Source organism: Salminus brasiliensis, chromosome 1 (genome assembly GCF_030463535.1).
Source record: "Salminus brasiliensis chromosome 1, fSalBra1.hap2, whole genome shotgun sequence".
Lineage (NCBI taxonomy): Eukaryota > Metazoa > Chordata > Actinopteri > Characiformes > Bryconidae > Salminus > Salminus brasiliensis.
The window spans coordinates 66,256,834-66,284,627 of record NC_132878.1 but is presented as its reverse complement, the minus strand read 5'-3'; the positions used below and the strand labels follow the sequence as shown (position 1 = coordinate 66,284,627).

General features: G+C 38.1%; 1 protein-coding gene across 1 annotated transcript; it reads right to left on the bottom strand.

The window, feature by feature from the left end:
* Positions 1-6: 6 nt before the first annotated feature.
* Positions 7-27,753, bottom strand: cd109 (CD109 molecule). Its single transcript, XM_072687021.1, has 33 exons — positions 27,683-27,753; positions 27,419-27,585; positions 27,296-27,327; positions 25,238-25,471; positions 24,586-24,711; positions 24,213-24,252; positions 24,021-24,102; positions 23,741-23,834; positions 23,515-23,656; positions 23,265-23,374; positions 21,572-21,871; positions 20,995-21,093; positions 20,821-20,883; positions 19,667-19,843; positions 17,794-17,946; positions 16,661-16,750; positions 16,451-16,520; positions 15,109-15,205; positions 14,473-14,587; positions 14,253-14,366; positions 11,279-11,497; positions 10,402-10,543; positions 8,032-8,208; positions 6,954-7,035; positions 6,391-6,619; positions 5,966-6,137; positions 5,009-5,199; positions 3,306-3,458; positions 3,155-3,220; positions 1,548-1,684; positions 1,263-1,419; positions 353-455; positions 7-241 (listed from the first exon to the last, which is right to left on the bottom strand). The coding sequence occupies exons 1-33, from the start codon at positions 27,751-27,753 to the stop codon at positions 45-47; spliced, it is 4,401 nt and encodes a 1,466-aa protein (XP_072543122.1). The 3' UTR covers positions 7-44.
* Positions 27,754-27,794: the final 41 nt, after the last annotated feature.

Here is a 27,794-nt window from a genome sequence, read left to right as displayed (position 1 = left end):
AAAAAAGGACTTTATATGACACAAGAACATGAACCATGTTATGTTTAGAAGCAAAGAGCTAAGGTGATCAGAAGGATAAAGAGCAGACGTTGAACTGAACTATTGTTTTGGTGCCAGGACAGGGTGCTGTCATACACAGACACTTCATCACTCTGACACTGAGAGCATTCTCCTTCACAGAAATAACAAACTGGCATGTTTTGTCTGGCCTCAGAGGTGTAGGTCCTCACTGTTTTCCTCCCTGTCAAAGAAATGGACAATGGACAAGAGTTGCTGAAGTCATTCAATTGTAAGCTTACATTTCAAGAGAAGCAAGGTTTTGTCTGAATGGAGATCGGTATGAGGAGCTTACGTGGCTCATAGTAGTCATAAAGGGCAACCACTGCATCCTGTACTTTGGTGACTCTGAACTCCAGCAAGGTTGGGACATTAACACAAGCTTCCGTCTTGGTGACCTGTGAGGAGAACAACCTGTGTTGAGTGTCTCAGAAGTTCATTCCACCACTATTTTAAACCTCAATCATTTTAAACCTCAAATCTCATGGTACTGCTGTAACACAGACAATCTGCCTTACTGACAGCACCGGTCCTGTCATGTAAGTATTATACAAGTCTCTGAGAAAGTTCCTGACCAGTCCATAGTCCACTTCTCCACTGCTAACTTTGTGCTTCATGTATTAGCAGATCACAACACTGACCCTCCCACATTCCAGGATGACTGTAGGGTGTAGAGGTCCAAATCAGTGTGTGACCAGTTCAACAAACATGATGGAACACTGCTTCACTTTGACTGACTAACAAAAACACCACATCTAATATAAATTTATATAAATCATGTTATAAGGAACATGTATAGAAACAGAAAAGTTGTGTTGTTCCTCTTCTAACACTTCAACACATGCCTTGCTAATTAGTGACGAGTTGAATAAAGTGAATTTAATAAAGCTGAATATTGTATTGGCAGGAATCCAGGCGCTGTTCAAAACCACATACCACTATACTATACCAACTATATGTTTTGAACTGTGGTGGTCCACAGCTTCTGATGTAGTCTCAGAAAACAGTCTTAAACTATTCTCTAAGTCTATATAGTTGTGAACAAAAAAGAGGGAAGATGACTTTTTGTTTTAGGGTGGCACTGACTGGCACTCGTGGCCTGGAAGAGTCTTACCATGAGGCTCTTCATAATGGAAAAGATCTCCTCAGGTTGTCACACTGGACAGAAGGGAAAACAAGAAAAAACAATGACAGAGGATGCTCACTGAGTCAAGATAGAGGATGACTTTTCCTGGCGGTGTCTCCACTTTTCTGACCAGGCTGTTTAAGGGGATGCCATTCTGAGCCAAACTGAAGCCAGTGAGAAGGCCAACCTCCAGAATAGCCATCCCTGTTTGACTCAACTCCTGGTTCTCTGATAGCCTGCAAAGGGTGTGAAGAAGCATCTTTAAAAGCACTGAATGATGCTTTCTTTAAGAGGCATTTTGTATCAATATGAACATTGATCACAGTGTGAAACATCATGCAAGGTGTTAATTGAGGTCTCTTACCGGAAACATATATTAATGTAGATATTGTATAGGTTATAGTCCAAAACATATATGTACAAATTAAAGGCCTCATCTGTGTGAGCATCACGGCGTCTGCGGGACAGCTCTTTGGCCTCTACGTTGTAGAATGCAGTAAGCTGATAAATTGAGGGATGAAAACAACATATCAATTATGGCTGAACTCTGCTGTGATTAGAACAGTCCACACTATTCTGAATAAGCAGAGTATGTGAAATAACAAATCATTTCCTCCTTTTCCTTTGAGATTCTAATCTGCTTTCAGTGTTTCCATGTGAGCATGTTGGAAAACCACCCCAAAGCTAGAAAAGCATCTCAAGATGTTGACAGTGTCAGAATGAGGAGAACAATACAAGAATACAAGTTGGAGCCGTGGTTGCTGATAGCTTCATGCTAAGCTTTCTGTATAATTTTGCCTTGCTGCGAGTGTGAGGTTCTGTGCACTGACAATGGAACATTTTCCCAATTACAGTTATTCTTTTTATCTGCACGGTTTGAACGAATGAGCATTATGACTCAGGGCGCCCTGCTTCCTTATTATCACACACAGCTGCTAGACCCCTGCTTTTGTCCGCAATACCTTGTAAATTGGAATCTCCCAGGCACTGGCAAGCACTCCAGAGGAGATTTCCAGCTGTCTGTGCATGAAGTCATGCTGCTTTAAATACACAGCTGAAATTCCATTGTAAAAAAGACACTAAGGTTGATCATGGAGGCTTTCAGGATGAGCTTTTGTCCTAAAATTATATGTGTGGCTTGTCCATCAGGCAGCATTGGTAGAAATGATCCTTGACTCCTTCAGTAACCACTGTATGTGGATACATGCCCTCCACGCTGGAACGTGTATATTTGCCCCAGTCCCGTTTTTACTAAATCCACTTTTTATGCAAATAATTTGGATACTGTATCTGTATTATGTGTTTTAACCTCTTAAACCCCTCTTACCCACCAGTGGTTCATGGCTTTTTTCACTTACAATTATAACTTTTGCAGTTAATTTAACAGTTTGCATTGCTTTGCATGTAGTTACCAATTAGCAATCTTTGGGGTATAACAAGGCTTAAAGGGGTTAAAATGGGACATGATGCTATAAAAATGACATGAGAGTTCCCTGTTTCTTATGTTGTTTTTTTTTACCACATCATCTGATGGGCTGAATCTGATGGCATGGTTCAGATCCCCTTCCTTTAACCCAGTCACATCTCCCAGTTCTAGCTTCACTTTTTTTAGTGGAGGGTTTGGCCTTCAGGCTGAAAGCAAAAGTTGGCTGAACTCCAGCACAAAGTTCTTCTTTTACAATTTATTACCACATTATGCTGATGATGTGGTCTGAATTCACAAAATGTTCACAAGCCTACGTTGTTACTAATTTGTAAAGTTTGGCATGTTGCTTTAGGCATGTAAGACTATACGCTATAGGTTAAGACTGCTGTATCTAACTGTTTTTTAGATATAATTCTAAAATGTCATAAATTCTGTTCATACTTACAAGTACTGAGTTTGGTCATTTTTAATCAGACTCCACAGGAATATCAAACATATATTAGGAGCACCAGACCACTGGTTTTCATTGACAACAGGGAGAATACCTGGAACAGTGCAAATCCTTTTCCCACTGCAGATACCTGGAAGTGGAGCTCCTCCTTGGCTTCAATCTGTTAAATTAGACCCACAATTACCCACCAAGTCAACACAGACTTGTAGAGTATATATTTTAAAGTGGTTAATGCTGATGGCAACCTCTTGGCTTTGGTACAGAAGGTAGTTGCTTTGGTTTATAGTGAAGTTGGCTACTTTGTCCATCGGGTTGGTCACTGTAATGTTGAGGTCAATCTGCTCCCCACTGTTCAGGCTGGCATAGGCTGATAGAGCCTGCAGAGCAATCACTGTGTCCTGAATAAACGAAAAGAAAATAAATCTAAATACAAGCAATACGAGTTCATGACCATGATAAGAATGAGTAATGCCAGAGTCTTGTGATAGTAGTGTTTTTTTACACTAGGTGAAATGGGCCAGTAGAAACTGTCCAACATTATTTGCGATATAATTTCTAAAACATTTGTACTTCTCCAATAAATGTACATGCTTTTCATACTGCAACAATAAAAAACAGGTTGGAATCACAAAACCAGTAAATAACATAACAAGGAAATATGAAGTGAGTCAGTTCAATAAAAAATATATGGCAATTAGTGGAAAAAGGCTGATCTTATGGTTGAAATGTTTATATGAAATACAGCAGGGGGCGAGTTAAAGTTTAATTGGACCTGGGGTTATTTACACATGTGAGTATTTGTTTTTTGTGCCTTGCTGCCTTGTTTGCTGTCATTAGCAGAACTGCTATCATGTGACTTCGGAGCAGCAGGTGCCAACCTGCTGCGCTCTGTTGAACGTTTACCACAACTAAATCATCACCTGCCAGCCATTAGATCACACAGATGAAAGGAACGGGAAGAATCTGCAGATAGCGGCAGGCCTGGCAGCTTTGATTAGGTCGTCTTTAATCTCAAAACAAGCTGCAAAACAAAGGGCGCCTAAGACTAGACACCAGACACAGGGCAGCTGTTTTTTTGCTTCCCGGAATGTGCCAGAAAACCATCATCCAATTATGTGAATCTAGCTCTTCACTGGGGCTCTGACAGTATTCCCTTTAAATATTCATTTAGGCTTCCCCAGCATGAATCTCCATATAGGTGGTTCAGTCTAGCTTTTAATCACAAACTTAATCCCTTAATCTTAATTACTCAGAATATTCTAATAAATTAGAATAACCTAATATTTTGATTGATGTTATGAAGTTATGCTTGTGATAAACTGAAGTGTTTCAGGAGAGGTTTTAATAAGACTGAATGCATCCATTCAAAGTCAGCAGCATAGGGGAATATATAATTCACAGACACATTTCTTTCCTCTCTTTCCTTCCATCAAACTCATCTGTCAGTGATGATGAGTCTGATCAGCATTTGCTAGATGTTTTCTATTAGTCTAATTTAATCTTTCTGATATTAAATAATATCATTGGTTTGCATCTTGAAGCAAAACCTTGGAATTAACTTTTATGTAGGCATCTCTTGATTGTAGACTGATATACCTACCTCCTCAAGAATGTTCTTCACTGGACTAAATGTCCAACTGTCCAGCAAGTAAAGTATTCTATAATCATCTACTTAAGTTGTCTTCCACTGTTTTCCAGGTCTCTTGGTGAGAGCATTCTTTCTTTTTACAAATGTACAAATGTACCAGATTGTTGTATGGCCACTTCTAAGTTTCTTCTCAATCAAATCCAGACCTTTTATCCCCTTAACACTGCTCATCAGTTAATTGTCCAACTATGTTGAAATAGATGGATGCAATTCCTAAACACGTCATGCAATGTTTTAATAAACTACTTGAATTAAGCCTATACTGGCATCTCTGTGTAAACAGAGTGTGAGTGTCATTGCCTGGGTGGAGCCGTATCCTCCAAGGTGGTTCCTCTGTTGGCTGAGCCACTTCATCAGTTTGAAACCCTGTTCCACACTGCCCTGCTTGTAGAAGGACAACAGTGTGTATGCTGCCATCTCAATGTCTGCAGAGCGCGGCTGCCAAGAGTCCAACAAGCCTGAGTCCGGAGAGCTCCACATGGGCACGTCATCTAACGGACAGAGAGCAAAAAGCTGAATGCCTGTGAACATCTTAACACCTTAAGGACTAAAAAAACAAACAGCAAGATATCTGGCTAACAAAGCCCCCTCTGTCTAACTGCTCATCTGTTCAGTAAAGTGGAGAACATTTAAAACAACTGCCAACATGGCCAGGTCATGTCATCCTAGCCAGTTCTGCCCAGATCTCCAACAATCCTAAACTGGCATCACGGTGGCTACACGTAGCTCTTGCCACAGTTGATGTCAGAGTACAGCTTCTACCATCAGAAAGAGACTTTTGGATTTTCATGGGAGGTGTTCAAGCAGAAGAGCCTTGCTGTCAAAAAAAACAACAACTAAAGTTTGCCAGAGAACACACAGACCAAGACCATGACATCTGGTACAATGTGCTTTGGACAAATTAATCTTGAGTCTAACCCTGGTGCTAAAAGGTCAAATATCCATATATTTAAATGTGTTCAAAAAGACAAATGTTTTAATGGAATGTCCTGATTGTTTTCACATTCACGTATATTCGAAACACTAATTAAAATTTACACAGCAGAAAAAGCATTTTGTCATCGTCAAAATACCATGATCCTTATGGAAACGTATTTTCTCATGGGATGTCTTTGCTGTGGTCCATCCCTAGTGTGATTTCAGTCAGTTACTTTGTAAAAAAGACAAAAACAACTGGCTAAACATGAATTGTCTGGTTGATTTTACACTGACAATCAAAATTCCCTTTTTTGTGTATTTTCTACGGTGTTTACCCACCATGCATCTGAGCTCTGTTCATCAGCTCAGTGAGAGCACTGGCAGCGTAGGGGCTTCTTGCCAAAGAGAGGGCATAGGTTGTCAGACACAGGCTATAGTTACTGAAGATGCCTTGGTTGAGTTTTAGGGTCAGGTAGTTAACAGCAGCAGATATCTGGCCTGCATAAATAGACTAATGGGCAAAACAAACAAACAAACAAAAAAAACATAAATAGAATATTAACCATTCCGCTCACATTACATGAAACTACATAAAACCACAAAATTACAAAACATTATATATTACAGTTTCATAATTCATAATTATTCATAATTCGTAACTATTCATAATTACATTTAGGCAAGAAGGTGTTCTCTAACAGTGCATTGAACTTTATGGGCTTATTTAGACTAATGTTAAACAATTTTGTTAAATTTGGCCATACACTGTATTCCACATCCTCCAGAAGACCCATAAGGACATAAGCAGTGAGGGACACAGAGCTATCCAATCCACCCTGGAGCTCAGTGTGGATAACCCGGCCAGGTTCCGTGAAGGCCCCGTCTGATCCCTGCTGGGCCCTTAGCCAGTTGGCTGTCCTTGTCAGCACTGTTTCGTCGATGAACATGAAGGCCCGAGCTTGGAGGAAGCACCTCAACACAAAAGCAGACAACCTAGCAGTAAAAGAGAACATAAAGGTCAAATACACAAAAATACATGTTTATTTGACCAGCAAGGTAATTAGAGATTCACAAGCTTTGAGAACTGGTGGGTATGTGTATACTGGGGCTATCAAAGTTTCAAATGTTTTTTTAATTCATTTCATTAAAACAAATTAACATAACTGCTCTACATAATAAAAACACTATGATAAACATTGGGCAAGTTAAAAAGAGGACACCTTTATTTCATAAAAGCATTCATAACATAATCATCTCTACTTAATGTTAAACTGTTCCACTTACAAATGATGTTTATGAATGTGGCTGTGAATGAATGGCTTCTTACCATGTACTACCAGAAGGGTCACTGTCTCCAAAAGCACTGAAAGAGCCATCCACTCTCTGGTATGATAATTCACGCTCATAACCTGTTTACAGACAGCATCTTTCATGACACCCTCTCATAACCAATCCAAACACAGACAAACCATAACATTTCATACAGAATTTAGATGAATATTGAGTCTGCATAAGTAGATATGTTAATTGCATAATAGACAATTCCTATGGATCACCTGTTTGTCAAGTACGCCTGAGTGATATCTACAAATCATTAGCACAATATGTTTGTGGAAAAATAGTTTTCTACATCCTGATTATCAGTTATAATGCCCCCTGCTGGAGAAACTGTAGACCTACTCTCCAAGTAAACAAATGTGATGTTTTCCTTTGTTGTATCAGAGGCCCTTTTTAGTTACAGTTTTAATTTGATATTTTTTACTCCTTTAAACCATCAGGATGCTTTAGCATTATTTCTGCTTATCTGGCACTCTGAGAAATGCCCAGCAGAGACATTAAAATACTGTCAGTGCATTATTATGGGGTATTAATAAACTGTACAATTTACCATTGACCCATAATAACCCACCATTTAACTACATAGTTGTCAAATACTAAATTAGTAAATGTACATAGTATTGTATCATTTGTAGCAAGTAAAAAAATTATCTAATCCTCTGTGTTTTAATATAATCATGTAAATTCTCTATTTTTCCCCTAACATGCCATTCATCACATTAAACAGCATTATTTTACATGTGAATTAATGCTAATCTGATTACATCATCTTATTGATTGATAACAATATTATTCATCATACAGCAACACATCAGCAATATTTTTCACTTAACCTTAACCTGTGAATTATAGCTAAGGAAAATGGAGTTTAGCAAAGGATCAACTAAAGTATGGCCCTTTATGGAGCCTTGCAATTTAAGAGACTCAGGTCCAGTGTACTGGACAGGGGTTAAATCTTGTCCTTGCAAATGAGAAACTGAGGAAGAAAACAATCCGGATGCTGTGTAGTCCACGACTAGGCTTAATCCCTGTTTAAGGAACTGGCCCTAAGAGTACAGGTGGCCTACCTTGTGTCATGTAGGTTATAGCTGTACTGCGGATCTCCTCATCAGTCCGGCCTGCATTGCTCAGGTACTGCAGGACGTAAACGTTTGGGGCAAAATTGATCATGTTCTGTTCACCACAGCCATAAGGCATCTGAATAAGTGCATCCAGCCCACTGATGGATGGCCCAAGAATGTCACCTTCATAAGCACACACACAAACAGGAAACCGATAATGGAGCATGAGTGGCAGACGTTCTCATCGCAACACACAAAGAAACACACACACACGTCAGCCGGTGAATCACCTTTCCTGCCGTCCAGCAGAAGAACACACACAGTATGGAAGACAGCTAAAAGAGCCCCCTCTCTGCATATTTACAACCACTGCCACCTAAAACAGAGTCCATGTTTACATTGGCCCACTGCAGCTCCAAACAAGCAGAGGTCCACTAAGTGGAGTAGCGTGACTGAAAAGAGAACGTTTCACTGCCTCATGCGCCCAGGGCAAGGAACATAATCACACAGCTGCGGGCCATAAAAGAAAAAAAAAAAACAACAACCAGAAGAGTGAACCACAGCCAAGAGTGCCATTATTCCCCTCCTTCCACTCAAATATTTATGGATCAACATGTTTGGGGGCTTATCATCTTATGTCAGTGTTTCCAAAGAAAGCTTACTTTTTATTAGACAAATGATTAGAAAGCACAAGGAAGAAAGAGGGAGGAAGAAAGGGTAAGATAAAAAGTGACGATGGAAGTCTGAGTAATGGGTTCAGGAAAAGAGGAGTGAATAAGAGATCGTAATTGCTGTTAATGCAAGTAATCGAATATGATTTTGTTGAAAACATGCTTTTATAATAACATATTTATTGTGCATTGACCGCAGTAAACACTCTGATATGGTGGCTTAGATAACACAGTCAACAACATGAGGGCCTTCCACATTGAAGAGTGAAGGTCCTATTCCAGATGAGACTTGGAACTACTGCACGCCTATCACTGTAAGTCACTACCTTATACTACTGGTGTAGGCAGATGGGGTGGGTAGGGTGTTCGGCCTACCCTAAAAAAAAAGACAAAAAAAAACCTCATTTGGTACCCTTAATATAAGCACAAAAATAACTAATACTAACAACTAATAACTAAAACTAGCAAAGCAGCATATGTAGTTACACATCACGTTTCTAATCTGACGCTAACATCTAATGTAGCGTTTATACTAAGTGGTGGAGGAGGGTAATGCTGCCTATTTGTAATGGTTAATAATGTCACAGCAGATCAAAGGCTGACGAGACACACTATGCTTACTGTGTGCTTACTGTGTTTTCTGAAATCAAGGGTATTTAAAAAAAAAAAAGAGTATCCTGCTTTTGTTGGAGTAATGTTATAATCTTAGCCTCTGTGTTTTAATATATTCATGTAAGTCCTATATTTTTTGTCATGCCTCAACATGTTGACTCATTGGACTCAATCTTCCAGATTCCCCTGGGAGATCACCTAACTGCTCATGTGACTCCCAGCTCTCATCTACTTTCAAGTTTTCCAGACTTCTAATCGATATAACCTGTGTTGTTGATCATATGACGTACATTTAGTATTTAGGCCGGACTATAGAGTAGTTCGTGCGAAGTATTGTATCACTCATTTTTTGATGTGTATGACCATTCCTTTTGTATTTTGACTTGTATTTTGACCTTTTTTGCACACTTGACTCTTTATTGGTATACTGGATTTTGGATTTCGACCCTTTATTTGTACTTTCAACTACGTCTCAGTTTGTTGTGTTTTAATTTGCTGACATTCTGGAACTGAACTTGGCTGGTGTGACTACTATGAACTTGGATTGGGTATCTGTTAGTGAAACCTCCTTCACCTTTTACATCTGCGAGCATCTGACTTTGTCTGGAGCATTACAGTTTTTCCCTAACATGCCATTCATCACATTAAACAGCATTAGTGAATGTGTAGAGCATGTATATCATTGCTGATCTCAGATTATCTTATTAATTGATAACAATATTATCCATTATACAGCACCACATTAGCAATATTTTTCACTTAACCCTTACCTGTGAATTATGGCTACTGTTACCAAGGGGAATGGAGCTTAAAAACGGTCAACTAAAGTATGGCCATGCCAATAGGTTCATGTTTATCTGCTCCAGAGAGTCCTATTTTATTGGCAATACTTCTGTACAGGGCCTAGACAAGCTGTGAGTGTTCATTTGTACATCTGTGTCAGTAATGGATGCAACTTAAAGAGGCTAAATGTATTCATTAGTAGGGATGTCCACAGTCATTTTGACATATAGCGTAAGAGTATCTGCTAAATGTGTTAATGTAACTGGTTGAAGCAAAAGCAGAAGGTATGGAGCCAATAGAGTTTACATACCCACAGCAGTCAAAAGAACCCTCTGGCTTCCAGGGACCACATTAACTGGGAAGATGAACTCCAGCTTTCTGAGCAGGTAGCTCTTGTTTGGAGGGAACTCCAGAAACAGTGTCTGAGTGAAGGACTCTTCCATTCCTTCTGGCTGAAAAATAACCACGACATGTTCACTTACCAGACATTTTATTAGAAACCTCTCTTTTCCTGGTGTACAGTTCCAGACCAAGCTTATCTATTGATCCACAGAGCAGCTGTAGCTAAATATTTTTGGGCGGTGAACCCACTCTCAACCTAGCAGTGATAATGACATGTAAAACTCTTATCAATGTTGCTGTGGCTAATACATTTACACCAGCACCGCACACAGTACAACTATGCACTATGTAACTGTCACTGCTACACTATGCTGAGAGTGGTTAATGACTCAAAACATGTCTAGTTAACCGTGACCCTGTGGTCAGAATCCTACCAATGACCAGGCTATAACTGTACATCTATAAAGTGGGCCTATAAGGTATGTGGAGCTCATAAAGAGGCAAGTAGGTGGTGCATGTTAATGGCCCAGATGTGAAAACCTTCAACAAGCTTACTTTTAATTGTTTTGATTTGTTTGGATATTTAGGGCTTAGGACACATCATATATTTCATTATGTAGCTCTGGGCCTGCTTAATGTGGTCAGTGAAAAACAGGCATGGGAAGTCAAAGAGAACAGAGTGGGCAGTTGTTTTGAAGCTACATTATAATGGATTAGAGGATACATCTGTTTTTATGATAGAAATTATAGCTGATCAGGTGAGGCCTGTGTTTTATCAAGATATTCAAACCGAATGCAGCATTTCATCACTGTAAAGCATTCAGAGAAATTCTTTTTCATGTTACCTTGACCAGGATGGTCTGGTAGACAGAATCAGAGGCGTAGAAGGAGCCAGCTCTGACGAAGATAGGGATCTGTCCCAGTTCAATGGCTTTAATGGGGAACAGCAATGTAGTGCCGTTCTGACTCAATACGGTCACACGGTGATAGCCAGCCACAAAAGAGTCCTCACCAGCAGGGGACACAAACTCAAACATATTGCTCTCATCAACCATGACCATCACCTGGACAAATATGAGAAAAAAAAACAAAACAGCAAAATAAGTAAAGCTACCAACTCTTTAGGTCTAATACTCTGTACTTATAAATATTTTCTTATAATGCATATATACATAACATTACCTAAATACTATATTTTAATACTAATACTATGATACACACCCTAGTATATAATAGTAATATGTGTTATAGTACAATTGGACCACATCTCTGGCTTTTGGCAGTTAAAGCTTTAAACAACAAAAGCAGAGTCCTTCTCCGAACTGTGTACTTGAGCTTTTTCACGTACTGACAAATGAACTCCATATTGAGAAAGCTATGCTTATATAATCATGATACACACATGTGCTGGAATGTGTTTGGAAAAAAAAATGAAATAGTGAGGCTAGAACAAAGCAAAGTCCTGCTATTTCTTCTTTACCCCAAAAGTTAAAAAGTAAGAGTAAACAGTTATTAATCTAAGTAACAATTGGAGTAATTACTTGTAATCGCTTGTGAATCGCTCAGATTTCCCTGGGTTTAGTGACTAGCTATGCTTCCAGTTTGTTTTTATTGAACCTAAAAGTTTACTTTAGCTAAGTTAGCTAAAAGGCAGTCACAATGCATACATACAGTGCCCTTCTTAATGTTTGGGACACATTTTCTCTTGATATGCCTCTCTGCTCCACAGTGAAACATTTGAACTCAATCGATCAGATGTGGTAAAAGTACAGACTCCAGACTTTAATTTAATGGTATTTGCACATTTCAGTGTCACAATGTTGAAGTGACAACACTTTCTTACACGATACCCCTCATTCCAGGACATGATAATATCTGGGACATAGCAATGATAAATTAAAGCAGTCCTGTTTGCTACTTGTTACATATCTCTTGGATTCAACAACTGCTTGATGTCTGCAATTCATAGACTGCGATTCAGAGAATTTTCTATGATGCTTTGCCAAGCCTTAGAGCAGCAATCTTCAGCTCTTGTTTCAAGGCCTTATTCATGATATTTACTCTTCAGCATATGGAGTGAATGCCCAATGGAATTTCAATTGGGTGACTGACAAGAACTTCACATTTTTTACTTTGAAAAACACCTGTGTTGCCTTAGCAGTAAGATAAAATGTTCCTATACATTTCAGAACTGCCCACAGCAGTTAACCAGTACCTGTAGCAGCTATATATGCCCAAGCCAGAACAACCCACCACCGTGAGGTTGTATGCTTTGGAATGTGGGCAAATTTTTGCTGTTTCCATGTGAAGACATCTCTTACCATCGCTCTGATTCAGGTTAATCTTGGTCTCAGCTGTCCACAAGACCTTTTTTCCTGCAGCTCTTTAAATGCAAACTATTATCTGGCCATTCTGTTTAATAGGATATTGCACATCGTAGTGTACCCTCTGTATTGATGTTCATGAAGTCTTCTGCAGATAGTAGTCTATGGGAAATACAAACCTGCCTCTGGAAGGGTGTTTCTAATCTGGCAGACAAACAATTGAGCATCTGAAGATTTGTGAGGGTTCTTCTACCATCAGCAGTTGAGGTCTTCTTTGACACTAATCAGCTCACCAGTGCTCTCTTTCTTCTTAATGATATTACACACAATTAATTAATTCCAAGGTTTGACTGATGTCTATGTAATGGTTTTATTCTTGAACAAAGGTGTTTGAAAGCTTAGAAACAAGTCTAGACATATCGTGCCTCCACTCATTAAGCAATGGAGCAACCTGTGCCATCATAAACACATGTGAAGCCAAATGTCCCAAACATTATGGTGCCCTCAAATGAGGGGACTGTGTGTAAACGTGTTGTCATTTCAACATGGTGAAACCGAAATGTTTGCAAATATAAAAGAATGTCTGGAATATGTACTTTGACCATGTGTGACTATTATGATTTGAAATTGATTTTTAACTAGAGAGCCATCGGATTGCTACCTCAAGCCAGATGTTAATCAGAAAATGCTTGTTTTTCGTCTGTTAAAAATACAAATATCAGTTTCCAACAATTTCTAATAACTAAAGTAACACTTCATTGATTTAATTACAAAAAATACTATTTAAACAATGTGCTCAAGTGCTGTTACTTAGCAAAAGCCCTAATTGGTCAGGGTTCATTTTACATGGGAAGGCAGGTAATGAAATTATTAATTACAAATATGAGTTTCTCAGTGATTTCAGTCCTGTTCAAATGTGACGCAGTCATTTATGTCCGAACTGCATGCTTGCACGTCAGATTTGTTAAATGAGCTGTAAAAATGACCTCGACATGTTGGTAAATATTCCTTTATATCCATATCCCATTGTGTTCTTTCTCCAGTGTGGAGGCGCTCAAGAAGGCATTTGGTTTTGTTCTGCATGGCACAGAAAACTTGAATTGTGCATGTCTATGGAAAACCTCAGTCAAATCCAGAAGACCAAGCTAAGGACTCCTTAGTAATGCTGCTGACATCTTTAGGCAAATTATTCCGTAGCATAGCCTTAAGCCTACATATGTGTAATAAACATGTTGCCACATTTTCAACTATTTTCTAACTAGTTTCATTATTCTTATAATTGGGTTATAAGATGATGTTTAGCCACTCCCCATTATGCCGAGATTTTATTATCATATAGTTTTACCAACATACAGTGGTGAAATTACTCTACCTCTCCATGTAAAACTAATCCTGTCCGAATATGGTTTGCATTGTGATTTGATTCTTTTGGTGGTGTATTACATGCATGTATGAAATGGCATGACACCCCATGGACATAGAACAGAAGGCCTACCTCCAGGTCCCAGTCCTTGTAGTTGAACAAGGTGACCTCCAGCAACAGCAGCTCTCCGCGAATGATGTAAGCCGGTAGATTCAGGGACAAGAAGAAGTCCTTGAACACTTGCAGCTGTGAGAGATGCACAGGGTAAATAAACATCCCTAATAGGTCTGTGTTTCTGTGGTATGATTACATAATGGATATGTTTATAACAAATCAGCAAGCTGTTTGCTACCTCTGTAGGAGCACTAAAACCAAAGCCCAGGTTTTTCGATATTACAAAGGCAGTGGCTACCCAGGAGGTCATGCTGTCTGGTACAGTCAGTTGAAGAGTTTCTGTGGTATTCTGACTGTAAAACAAAGAGCATACGCTTGTGAACAGTGTTAAGATGAGTCTGTATGTGTGTATGCTTGTGTGTGTATTTATACTGGGGCAGATTCTGAGGCTCCAGACAAAGGAAGGAATTAGGCCCTTCCTAAATTAGAATTCACATAAAAGTGTGCAGTAGAAAAAACATTATCATCTAATGGTAAGCGCAAAATACTGTGTTGAACTACGTTTGCACTACTGAAAAGTAGACAAATCAAAGTTAGTATAGTTCAGCCTAATTCATAAAACATGTACTTTTATAAGATTTTGGCTTCTATGTATGTCTCTTTTCAGGATGGTGTTCTAAATGTAATCTGTAGTCTAGAAATTTCAAGGACCAGAACTAAAACAGGCATCATGATTTACAAACATTATACAGCATTATACAGCCAGCCTAAGAATGACTCCAGGAATAATGTGTCAGTGCATTAGGGAAATAAGTTGAAAACAGAGCGAGAAAGAGAGAGGGACAGGCAGACTGAGTATTATTTAACTGTATACCTCATGTAGCTGTCCAGCCACAGCCAAGTCTCAGGGAAGTTTTTGCGTGGATGGTGGTTGTCCTCCTCCATCGCAAGCATTTGGACTCCCTCCCCTGCTGTGGGAGACACAAGGGGTTAGTGAGAAAGGAGCTTTGAGCACTAGTGGTCAGCTTTGTCATCTGGAAGCTTTTTCCTCTCATACAGTGCCGTAAATGCAGTAAAATAAATACAAATATTTTAGTGCAGTAGTTCAACATATTCTTACTCAGGGGTGCACAACTCCAGTCCTGGAGGGCCGGTTTCCAGCAAGGTTTAGTAGTTGCCCTACTTATACTCGCCTTTTTCAACTCATTGGTTATTTACCAAGCAAAGTGGGTGCGTTTGAGTAGGGTAGCTACCAAATATTGCTGGAGACCTGCCCTCCAGAACTGGAATTCTGCTCCCCTGATCTAACCATTCTGTTCTTCTAGAGGTCAATATACACAGCATCACATTTCATTTTCAAAATTAGTCTAGATTTAGCTCTAAGTAGGGTCTTCTAACACACAGAAAGCCATAACAATACTATACTTTCTTATGGTGTCTTAAAAATGGTCCCTCTGTTGTTACAAAAGAACCCATTTCAGCAATATATAGAACCTTTTTGCTTGTAGACTCTACCGTATAACGTTGTTAAACAGGGAACAGTAAAAAGTTGGTAAAGCAACATTATCTAGCATTTTATCTTACATTCATTACAACATTCATTGTGATGCTCCACTGACTTGTAAAAGGGAGAACAGCATCTCTATGTTGCCACTCCTGGCTCAGCATGCTGTAACCTTGGTGAGAATTGTGTAACGCTGCATAACCCGAGTCATAAAAATTCTATAATGTTACCGCCTCAGTCCAGTTTAAGTTTCAGCGACGGTTCTGAATCTCTCAACTTTTCCAGAAATGCATGAGTAAATTGTGTCCTTTGTGGAGTGGCAGGTCAAAGCAAAATTCCACTTCATGACTGTAGAGGGAGCCCATAAGAAAGAAATACTAAATCTACATAATGCTGCTTTAACTGATAACAATATGTTGTAATTGTCTATGTAGCAACATTTGACTATTTAATGCCTGATTATAATTTCTTAAAGTTCTACCGTTTATTCAACAGATCAACTTTATCACATTATTCATTTTTATATTTTATATATATATTTATTATATTTTTATATTTATTCCCAACACCCAAACTGTGGTGTATAATGAATGTCTCTTTGAGTTGTGCTCATGTTATCACATGTACAGGACTTCTCATGCCAAGAATCATCCATAGCTAATGTTTTCAATGTGTACATTCCCCTTTCATTCAGCCCAGTTATTATACTTACGAAATTCAGCAAAATAGTAGTTGTGCACAGGACTCAGCATGGCATCTGTTAGGACGGTCACACCACTTGCCTAAAAGGAATTAAATGGAAGAGCCTTCAAACCTCTCTTGTCAACTCCAGTTGCTTTATTTTTCATTTCTGCATTGAATAATTTGAGAACATGAGTCACAAATGTGAGATAAGAAGAGATAAGAGCCTTTTTTATTCTACCATGAACACTGAGTACGGATCCCTCATGCTCATCTCATCCAGGACAGGTGGAGAAAACTCTGCACTGAACTTAGCCAGCTCCTCCATCACCTGCAAATTAAACACCAGCATCAACCTCAGCATCATCAACCCTAAATACTCTAAAAGTTGTTTTTTTTTCCATTTTGGAGACACCTTGCTTTCGTTAAAATGGTCGAGAAAGAATTTCAGAAGTTTCATGCCACATTGTACACAAAGAGCACAAATAATAATTCATGATTATTCAACACAATGTCACTCCTTAGGATTTAAAGTTTCTCCTCTGAAATACTGAAATTATCACCATTTCATTATTACAAAATATATTTTATACCGATTTAAAGTATAAATAATATGTCCACTTTATTAAAGGGTTCTTTAAACTCTGCTGTGCTGTGCTTCATTATCATCAAAGACTAAGAGCAAGATGACAGAGAGCAATATTATTACGTTTTACCTCACTAATGACTAGACAGTTTTCAATTCAAAACATATGACACTTTTTTGACCTGAGGGTTAAACACCTGAAAGGTCTAAGTGTAGATGATGAGTGCTGACATAACAATGTGGCCTTTGGCTTTATTTCCACAATAGGGTTTTGTTCATTCAAATTGAATTACCAGATCTAATCAGCCTTCATTTAATTTAAGATACAGCAAGCCCACAAATAAAATGCACCCCTGGCATTGAAATCGTATTGAAACTCTATACATCCCGAAACGTTTGATAGTCAGTGTACCGTACAGTGGTAAATGAACCAAAACCACACAAAAGTGAGTTCTGCAGTGTGAAATCCTGTTGGTCAGGTTTGTGAAAAGCAGTTTCTCTCTTCTTTCTTTTAACACTAAACTGATACATGGGTGTGTGCTGGGAACTGGGTTACCGGAGGGTCTAATGTATTATAAAGAGTACAATGCAGGAATGAAGCACAATTACTGAGACTTAGAAATATTTGAGCTTCACCAATGGCATCTTTGTGGTAGAAGATAAGCCATCATGTGTAGAGACAATTACTCTAAGAAGACAAAATGCTCCTATATTGAGACACACTTGCTAAAATCAGGATCATGTATCATGAATGTTATGTGAACACACTGTCGGTAGCTCTGCTTTACCTTTTTCTCTGTGATGTCATTGCTCCTGTCAAAGTCCTGACTGCCTTTGTCCACCACCAGTATTCCCACCAGTGATCCAGGCTCAGCCACAGAGATGCTCAGAGATACAGTCTCCATTGGATCTGCCCTCTCTGTTCCCCAGCTCAGTGACACCTGCCATTAAAACAAATTACAACAAATGATCCCCAGTAAGAGTGTTTTTATTATTACTTTTCTAAATCACCTTCTACCATGTCCATGAATGGAAAGATATCATGCTGAGAATGGTTCCACCACCTAAAAAACATTGCCCCTGTACATTGATAATGGTGGTAGAAGGGGCTGATAAATTGTGCCAATAATTGCAGAAAAACATGGACGGCATGATTCCATTGCCTTCCGTTCTTTCAAAATAAAACCAGTGACCAGAGGCAGAGTCATTTGGTTAGACATGCCTCCTTTTCTCTGACAGCCATTGTGATGGAAAGTGGACTATTTTGTCATTGAAAAATATGAGAAAGAGTGGAGCTATGCATCATACTGCAACCAGCCAGTAGAGGCGTTAGACCTGTGGCTGCTTCACTTTTAGGAGACGATGCACTGTCTATGTTTTTCTATACTCATTATATTGTGTAGATAGGCCTATGTGGCAGTGTTTCTGATGAAATGGTCAAAAGTGTCCATACAATGTGGAGAAACTGGACTAATAAAGAAAGATCTGTGGAGATACTTTCCCATAGCTACTGAATGGCTAATTACATTGTCCCACTTTCATTATGCAATGAAAAAAGCAACCTGATCTCACAAAGAAACATCCATATAGGTTAATTGTTGCACTGCAAAAATTTCACCCATCCACTGGGAGTGCTGTTGACTGCTGTTGACAGCAGATCCTGCTGTTTATTAACTTTTTGGAGCTTCTAAAAGAGAAACTAGTGAACTGACATCAATGGAGAACAATAAGGTCATTTCACTTTGGTTAATGTTAGGTTAAGAAAAAGGGTTACGGTTAGGTTTAGGTGTAGATTAAGATTTAGGTTAAATTGTTGAGTAAGGTTAGGTTTGGGTGTGGATTAAGTTGTAGATTAAGGTTAGGTTTAGGTGTAGGTTAAGATGTAGGTTAAGTTGTAGATAAGGGTTAGGTTTAGATGTAGTCTGAGATGTAGGTTAAGTTGTATATTAAGGTTTGGTTTAGGTGTAGGTTAAGATGTAGGTTAAATTGTATATTAAGGTTAGGTTTAGATTAAGAAGCAGGTTAAGCTGTAGATTAAGGCCCTTAGAAGTTATTGGCTGCTGGTGGATACTACTCATGTTTCAAAAGACTGTAAACAAGCAACATGAACATAAGGTGATTTTCACAGAAGTGACAATCAGAAGTCAGAAGTCAGTAAAAGACATTGCAGCAGTAACTGCAACAGTGACAGCCATTTGTGTTTATATTTTTTGTTTACTTTTCTACATCTTGGACCGTGATGACAGATATTCATCATACATCAGCATAGACTTTTTGTTGAAACACCAGGAAAGGCCATGACCCAGTTTTAGCACAGAAGAGAAGCTTTTGCCAAGTATTGTCTCGAAGAAGAAAGAAAGATTCTGTTTCTGGACCTGCACAATACGCACCAGTGACAAAACCAGACCAAGACAGAAAAACATTCAGTGTGAGTCAGCCATCTCTAATTAACTCACATGAATACGCACGTGACTGTAAAGTAGGTCAATAATTCTAGTAAACTGAGCTAACCATGGATTCTCTGAGATCTACAACAAGTTGCAGGTTTTAATACCATGGTCAGATTCAGTATAGATCACCTTTCACATCTGACTTTGCACTTTTAAGGACATTGGTTTGTCCCTAAATAAACTCCAAAAAATAAAAAAGTTTAAAACTTACATTGTTTCTCAGGACTTGTGTGAAGGAAAGGTCCAGTGCATCGTTGATGATCTCGCCATCAGAAAGGATGCAGTAGACCAGGACACTGGCCAGAGGAACCCATGAGAAGTCCGGAGACAAGTTAAACACAGAGGTACCTGATGTCCCAGCATCCACCACCTGACCCCTGGACATTACCTACACACAAAAAGGGGAAAACTTACTACATTACTGCTCAAAGGATTGGAATTGCTTGTCATATTAATAATTGTTATTATTTAACTATTAACGTTCCGGGACTTTCCTACCAATATTTTTCCTTTATTTGTGATCATTTCTACACTATTTCTAACCTTTTGAAAAACTATAAACATACTGAATATACGTTTTATTCAATGCAATCGTGGCTGTCCAATGAAAAACATGTATCTTCAAAATGGTGACTTTATAGGAAAAGGCAAAAATGTTCTTAACTTCAAATGGAAGTCAATGAAAAAATATGAGGCTATTCCAAGTAATTTAGAGCACTTCTAAGGGTCCATTCATCCAGAATTATTTACACAGTGTACAGAGCAGCTACAGGGTTCAAATGCTGCAGTATACTAAAAACAGATAAAAATTGTTTTTCATTGGACAACAGCAATGATGTACAATATAGAAATATTTTGTGTAGCTCTGTAGTTACCACTACAAATATAACTTAATTCTTGAGGTTATAGAGTCATTGTAGAATAATCTACATTTCCAGTGTTTTTATATATATATATATATATATATATATATATATATATATATATATATATATATATATATATTCCAGTGTATTATTCAATATTCTATTACTTGAAACGATTCCATAGAAGATCGACTTTTGGTTCTGTAAAAAACCTTTCAATGCATAATTCTTTAAATAAACATTTTGTGAGATGAGGGTGTGTAGAACCCATTTAAAACCCAGAGAATGTTTTTTAACAACTCTCCAAGAATATAATAAAATTTTGTTATATGATTTAAAATGATTCTACACTTTTGAACAGTACTGTTACTCTGGCACAGCATGAGATATTGTGAATAATTAGTGACTCAAATTCTAGTACACAAATGAGAAGCGGAAAACCATATTAGATAAAATAAAAAAATATGTTTTTAAATGTTTCTCAAATAACTGGACTTACCATGTAATGAATCTGAGGAAAGGCGAAATTGCTTTCCACGGTTACTGTGAGAGGTTCTCCAATCTGTAAGTTTGATGTGAGGTCAGATATTACCTCTATATTACTTTAAAATATCTATACTGATATAACGTATCTAAAATATGTATCTAAAATACACATCAAAAAGAGTCTTGCCTGAGGAGAGCTGAGTGTTTGGAGCTGGATGTATGAATTGCTTGGAGATGAATACCTTTTGTACAGCTGCAGGGTTTTGTGTTGGTCTTCATACTGGGCCTAAAACACACACCAGATGGCAGCGTGGCACAACACATAAGAGGGTTAAGTCAAAACATTTCTTCTCTCCCTCTGAAACTTTTATGGTCTACAACTTTGCTTTAATATATAATTAAAAACAGGTTTTTACATGTGGCTTATATGGCATCTGTGTGTCAGTTCATCTTCACATGGCCATTGTCCAACCTGTCTTACACGTTATTGTGCCTATATGACTTGTCTATGTAAATTGGCTGCCATGCACTGGCCTCATTTAAAAAACAACCTTAATAGGTGGGACTGTGGATTTATGTTATGTGTGTTTTTTTATTTGACTCACTGTATCTATAACCACAGTAGTGTGCTCTGATTTTTGTCGAGTTTGATAGATATCAGTGTGCCAGACAGTGATAGTACAATTATGCAACAAATGTATTTTTTTTTGCTGAACTATTGCTTTAAGTGCTTCTGGCTTAGATAATAGTCACTGCATTGTTACCTCTATTGTAAGCGTGGCCACATTTTCTGAAAGCTGTATGTGTAATGGTATAACTCCATCAGCAGGTACTGGCAGCTGTAACTTCTCCACTGGCATATTTCCTGAGGGGTAAGGGAAGGTGGAAGGCAGGATGCTGTCCAGCGTTGGAAGAGAAGCATTGATTTTGCGGGGCTGAAGGTTTGTTGGCTCATCCCATCCGAAACTCCATGGACTGAAAGTCTGCTGACTAATAGTTATACTCACACTCCCAGCCTGATCATCTAAGGTGAGGGGATGGTTGTTGTAGGTGGACAGTTTTAGCTGCAACATGGGAAAGCAAATATAAATATTAACCATTCTGGTTGTTGCCAGAAATATATGTTTATTAGATTTAGTGTTTACATGTATGCATTGCAGTTTAATGTAGCATGGAATGGATTAGTTATTTATCTACATGGAAGTATACAAAGTGTGTTTATGATTTATCTTAGAAATTAGCACAACATATCCCTTATTGAATATTGACATGTGTGCTTATATCATTGCCAGGTCATATACATCTACTATACACTCACTAAGCACTGTATTAGAAACATCTGTACACTTTTTCATTCATGCATTTTTTTAAATCAGCTAATTGTATGGCAGCAGTACCGTGTATAAATCCATGCAGATGCGGCCCAGGAAATATGTGATCTCAGTAATTTTAAGCGGAACATAATTGTTGGTGTCAGATGAGCCGGTTTGAGTATTTCTAAAACTGCTGATCTCATTTGATCCTCAGCACAACAGTCTGTAGAGTTTAGCAGTTCTACTGACAGAAATGCCTTGTGGTGTGAGAGGTCAACAGAGAATGACCAGACTGGTTGGAGCTGACAGAAAGGCTAAGGTAACTCAGATAACCATTCTGTACAGTTGTGGTGAGCAGAAAAGCATCTCTGAATGCACAACATGAACCTTGAGGTTGATAAGCTGCTAGAACAGCTGAATAGCATGTCAGAGTATATGTATGTCAGCCAAGGACAGAATGCTGAGGCTGCACTGAGCACAGGCTCACAAAAATTAGAAAATTAAGGAAAAATGTAGCCTAATAGTAGGGTCAGAATTTTGTCACCAGCAGCATGAATCTATAGACCCAACATGCCTTCTTGCAACAGTCCAGGCTGGTGGAGGTGGTGTAATGGTGTGCAGTAGGTTTTCTTTGCACACTTTGGGCCCATTAATACTAATCAATCTAATCACTTCCTCAATTGCCACAGCTTGTTTAAGTATTGTTTTGATCATGTGCCTCCCTTCATGACCACAATCTTCTTATAGTTACTTCTACCATGATAATGCTCCATGCTCCAAACATCTCTCAAACTGCTTTCATGAACATGACAGTGAGTTTAATGTCTTCCCCATCACAAAACCCTGAATTCAGTGGAAGACCTTAATATGTTACAAGGGCAGATTTACAGCAAGTGCTCCTTAAAAATCTGAAGGAATTGCATGAAGCAGTCATGTAAATATGGGCCAGAATATCAAATTAATATTTCCAACATCTTGTGAAATCCATGAAATAAAGACTATTAGTATAGTATAATGTTCCTAATAATGATGGATGAATAGTGTAGAGTGGGAGGGACTAATAAACTGTGAAGCAACAGACAGGCTACAGTCTGTAATTATGCACTTATACTTTGACCTGTAAAATAGGTGGAACAGCACTAACCTGGGCTGAGAAGCTCAGAGATGGCTTTATAGTGGGTGGGTAGTGCTGAAATTCCAGATTAAATCTACACATTGCAATAGAAATCCTCACAGAGCTGTTGTGGGCCACACCTATAGAACAAATGTACATGAGAGAACTGTATACAAATCCTTAAGGTATGACTAAATGAAGTAGAACTGTATTTTATAAAATGGATGAAAAAAGAAGACTTGTTAAGTTACATTGGGAAAGTGTGGACAGTGAAATTTACCAGTCAAGCGCTCTGTGACCTGCATGCTAATGTCAATATAGTCACCGGCCCCGTATCCATAATCTGAGTACATATAATCATCAGATCGTTTCTGACGATACAGCTCAGGAACATCGAAGTTTAAATCGGCTTTGCCGTCAATCTACGAGCGAGAAAGATGACATTAATGCAATGTATTACACAAGCTGTAGAATACAGGTTAGACACACTTAAAGCAAATACCTACCATTCTCGTTTCTTCATAATGTGCTTCTACACCATGGAAACCGTGAACGTATATTACAGTCAGTTGTCCCGTAACTGGCTTTCCATACAAATATCTACAATAAAAAACAATAATTTAAGCTTTCAGATATTTAATAGCTTTTTGACTTTCAAGCCACCCCTGAAACTTCAGCATAAGAAAAACAGTAAAAAAAAGGGCAGTACATTAGAAATAGACCTCAAAGACAAAAACTAATTTTAGACCCATTCAGTTTCAGTTGTATTAGAGCAGAAAGACTCACTGTGCAGTAACAGTGTATATCAGGTGATCTTCATAGTAAAGCACATCAGGTGCATCCATCAGAACCTTAAACTTAGGGAGCACTGTATAAAACACATAAAGCAACATATTTGTAAGGCACAGTTTTAAGATTTTGGGAAAGGTATTTTCTAACTATGAAAGTATTTTGTAAAATCATATTTTCCTGTCTTACCATAATGACTAACACTGAATGCTTGCTCCTGTGTTACCTCCTGCAAATGACAAGACTCAACTCAGACTTGCATGCTGTTTTCACTGTTCTGGATAAAAGCAGGTAAAAAGTGTACTAGAAAAACTGAAAATGGTAAAGCACTGAATTTACTTCATTCATGTGTGTTATGTGCATATGGCACATATATGTTTTTTAGAACTAGAAAGTAAAGCATCAGTGCATCCCTATTCTCAGTTCAAATTTAGTGTTAAAATATGTTAAAAAAAACCCACAATAGACCAATAAATCTACTAATACATATTAAATGGAAATGAGGCAATACATATATCATTAAGTGAATAATTTTTGACATTTTCGAAAATCATCAACTCACTTTAATGGAAGCCACAATTTTCCACTTCCCAAGAGGAGGGTTGTCAGAAAGCTGTAATTCTCTAGATGCCGTGCCGAGAACAGTGTCCACTGACAGCCACTGATGGACCATATTCTGTCTAGGGTCCTGCCCCACACACAACAAAGGGAAATGTTGTACTGGACATCACTCATCACAGTCCTGCAGTTCAATTCTTACATTCTAAACCCTTCTTCATTACTGTTTCCATTACAATTAACATTAGTTCTAGTGTTTGCACTTGGCATGTAGGAGAAGACCGGGGTGGGGACTTAATAGGTAAAATAGAGTAGCCTTGCTCAAATTGAATGTCTTCATATGAAAAAGGGTGGGACTAACCTTGAATCAGTGACTAAACAGTAAAGTTTCCAATGAGAAAATTACTACTTATTTATTATTTTCATTGAAGCAGAGCTTTGATGTGGGGATCTCTGGTGATGCAGAAGCTATAGGCATCTGTCTACATAAGGTACCTAACTACCTAATGCATGTACAGCAGTTAGCTACGTAATGACTCACATCTACATTTGAAATACATTCTGCACTAACAAGTTTGAGTTGCACTGGATATTTGTACGTTTGTGCTAATGTCTAGAAATGCCAAAAATGCCTCTGGCTGGTTTAGCACACCCACCATGATGACGATGTCAATCTGTTTGTCATACGGTTTGCCATCAGGCGTTATAACCACAGCCCGGATTTTCACAGCTTGGCCTGGCTTGTAGTTTGGCTTGTCAGTTTGGAGTAAAACAGCCATGCACTGGGGGTTATAGTGCAGCATGGTGGAATTAGAGAAGACTAAAGTTTTTCCACTGTAACCTCTGACTTTCAGCTCATATTCAATCCAGTCATGGTTATTTTCAGGAATCTAGAGAGACAGAAAAAAAGAAAGAATTAGGGCTGTCACTACTAGGGGTGTAATGTTATGGTAAAACAAGTATTTCTGACATTCCGACCTTCTGACCTGAACTCAGCTTAGGGGGAACTATAGTTTTAACACTAATTGGAAGAAAAATTAATTTGCACGACTGTCTGTTCAAAATCAAATGAAAAGAAACCTGGACTGGCTTGCTTTTTTTCACCCATTGTACTGAACCATGAGGTCCAAATCATTTTGTGTACCAGCACACCCCTGGTCACTAGTATTTATATTTGCAGAGGACTTTCTATAACATATCTAACCAGTTTCTACAAAAGCAAAATCTCAATAAAATCATTTTATTGAAATTGTTAAAAAATACAAATCTTAAAATGCATGTATATGAGTATTATGTAATGATATTTAGTCTATACTAATCAATTATAATGACCCTGATTGTGTGTTGGCAGGTTGATTGCTGTAGAACAAGTAGCTCCTACTTCTATTTAAAGTAAAGCACCTATTGTACATACAATAGCACCATTACTACATGTTTTAATAATTATACATAATTTCAACAGACTTTGAACTGGAAAACACCTGAAAGCAAAATCCCCAACCATTTCAGATGTATTTATTATCTCATAGAAAATCATTGAATTCTACCCAAAATAGAAACTTTTATGCTTGTATATGGATTCTTTTAAAATGTTGTAATGTAGGGCCTGAAAGGGATTGCTACATATTTACAACATGTTATGGCTTAATGAAAAAAATAAGTATTTAGTGTATTGGAAGCACATCAGACTGTTCAATCTATTATATATAATTATATAATTACACTACCTCTTCAAAGAACATTCAAAGAACCCTTTTCTTCTAAAAAAACAACTTTTCCTCAAAGCACCGTAAGAGGTTCCTACACAGGTCTAAACTGAAGAACCTCCAAAAAGTACCTCAAGGATCTTAACAGTGTATAGTAACACTTTATTTTACTGTCCCATAAAGTATTTACATTAACTAGGTGAATGTGACATACACACTCCAAAGTTCAAACTAAATGTTTTGGGGAACATGAGTAACATAGCCAACAGTCCATACATTCCAACATATATTAATACTTAAACACTGTGGTAAAAAACGTTCTGTCTCTGTACTAACATAACTTTCTGATAATATTATGTATTAACTGGAAAAGGTAAGAAACTGTAAAGTTACAGTGAGTAAACAGTGAAGCACTTTTCTCAGTAAGTCGCTCTGGGTAAGAGTGTCTGCTAAATGCCTTAAATGTAAAAGTAAATGTAAAGAAAGCAGGATTGGTTTCTGAATTACAAAGAAAAATCTCATCACACAAGTTGTGTGTAGCCGGAATGTCTACAACAATACCACTTGAAATATTTGTTTGGCACATTATTATGACTAATTTTCATAAACTTTCATAGAAATGTTAGTAAATGAGATACAGGGCATAATTTAAATTATTAATTGAAATCCCTGCTAAATAAAAATAATTTTACAAGCAGCCTGTGCATCTTCTGCAATTCGGAAAGCAGAGTGTGGGCACACTTTGCAGCTCACCCCAGAGGGGGAGTTAACTATAACAGACTGACAGGCTGGTTGTAACTATAGCTCAAAAGTTCCATGAAAACAGATACATTACTTATATATATACCAAAAAGATCCAATTGATTACATAAAACATCCATGTTACATTGTATCATTTGCTAGTTTTTGCCCGGCTCTCTAACATTAGTTAGTACTGTTTATACTTGCAGTTTAGTTCACCCATTCGATGTGGGCTCACCTAGAGATTTTATTAAAATGAATACTCACTGGAGGAAGAAGAACTTGCATTTCTGTCGACCCTTTGAATAAAAGCAATAAAAGTACATTGGAAAACATAGTGCTTTTGGAAACTTTTGGAAATGTCTATTTCAGATTCATTAAATATCTTACCTGCTCTGATTGTGGTATTTTGAGTTTGAATGCTGGTGTTTCCATGGGTAATCTCAGACATGACGAACACAGGAGAATCTCTGAGGTTGGTGACTAAAACTGTGGTGGGAAGCCCGGGTCGCACGGCTCTGGAGACTGCGATCAGGTAAGAGGAACTCTGAGCAGGGCTAGGTGGGAAATAAATGCATGAGTAAATGAAAGAACAGCACAAATTGTTAAATCAAGTTGTTAAACTTAACAAGCCATTCCAATGCATTTCAATACCCTGGTGTGTTTTGGGCTGCACTGACACCTGCAAAAACCCCAAACACTAGTAAAATGTGAAGCTGCTCCATCTGCACGTCTCCAGCTCGTGTGAACTCTGTGTGATCATGAA

What these genes read in the sequence shown, in the direction of transcription:
- cd109 (XM_072687021.1), bottom strand. Translation starts at nt 27,753, where the DNA reads ATGGAGCAGCTTCACATTTTACTAGTGTTTGGGGTTTTTGCAGGTGTC. An exon ending in ACAAGGACTGGGACCTGGAG is followed by an intron (nt 11,498 to 14,252) that starts GTAGGCCTTCTG and finishes ATATTTGTCCAG; the next exon opens with GTGATGGTCATGGTTGATGA. An exon ending in AAGGATTTGCACTGTTCCAG is followed by an intron (nt 1,685 to 3,154) that starts GTATTCTCCCTG and finishes TCAATTTATCAG; the next exon opens with CTTACTGCATTCTACAACGT.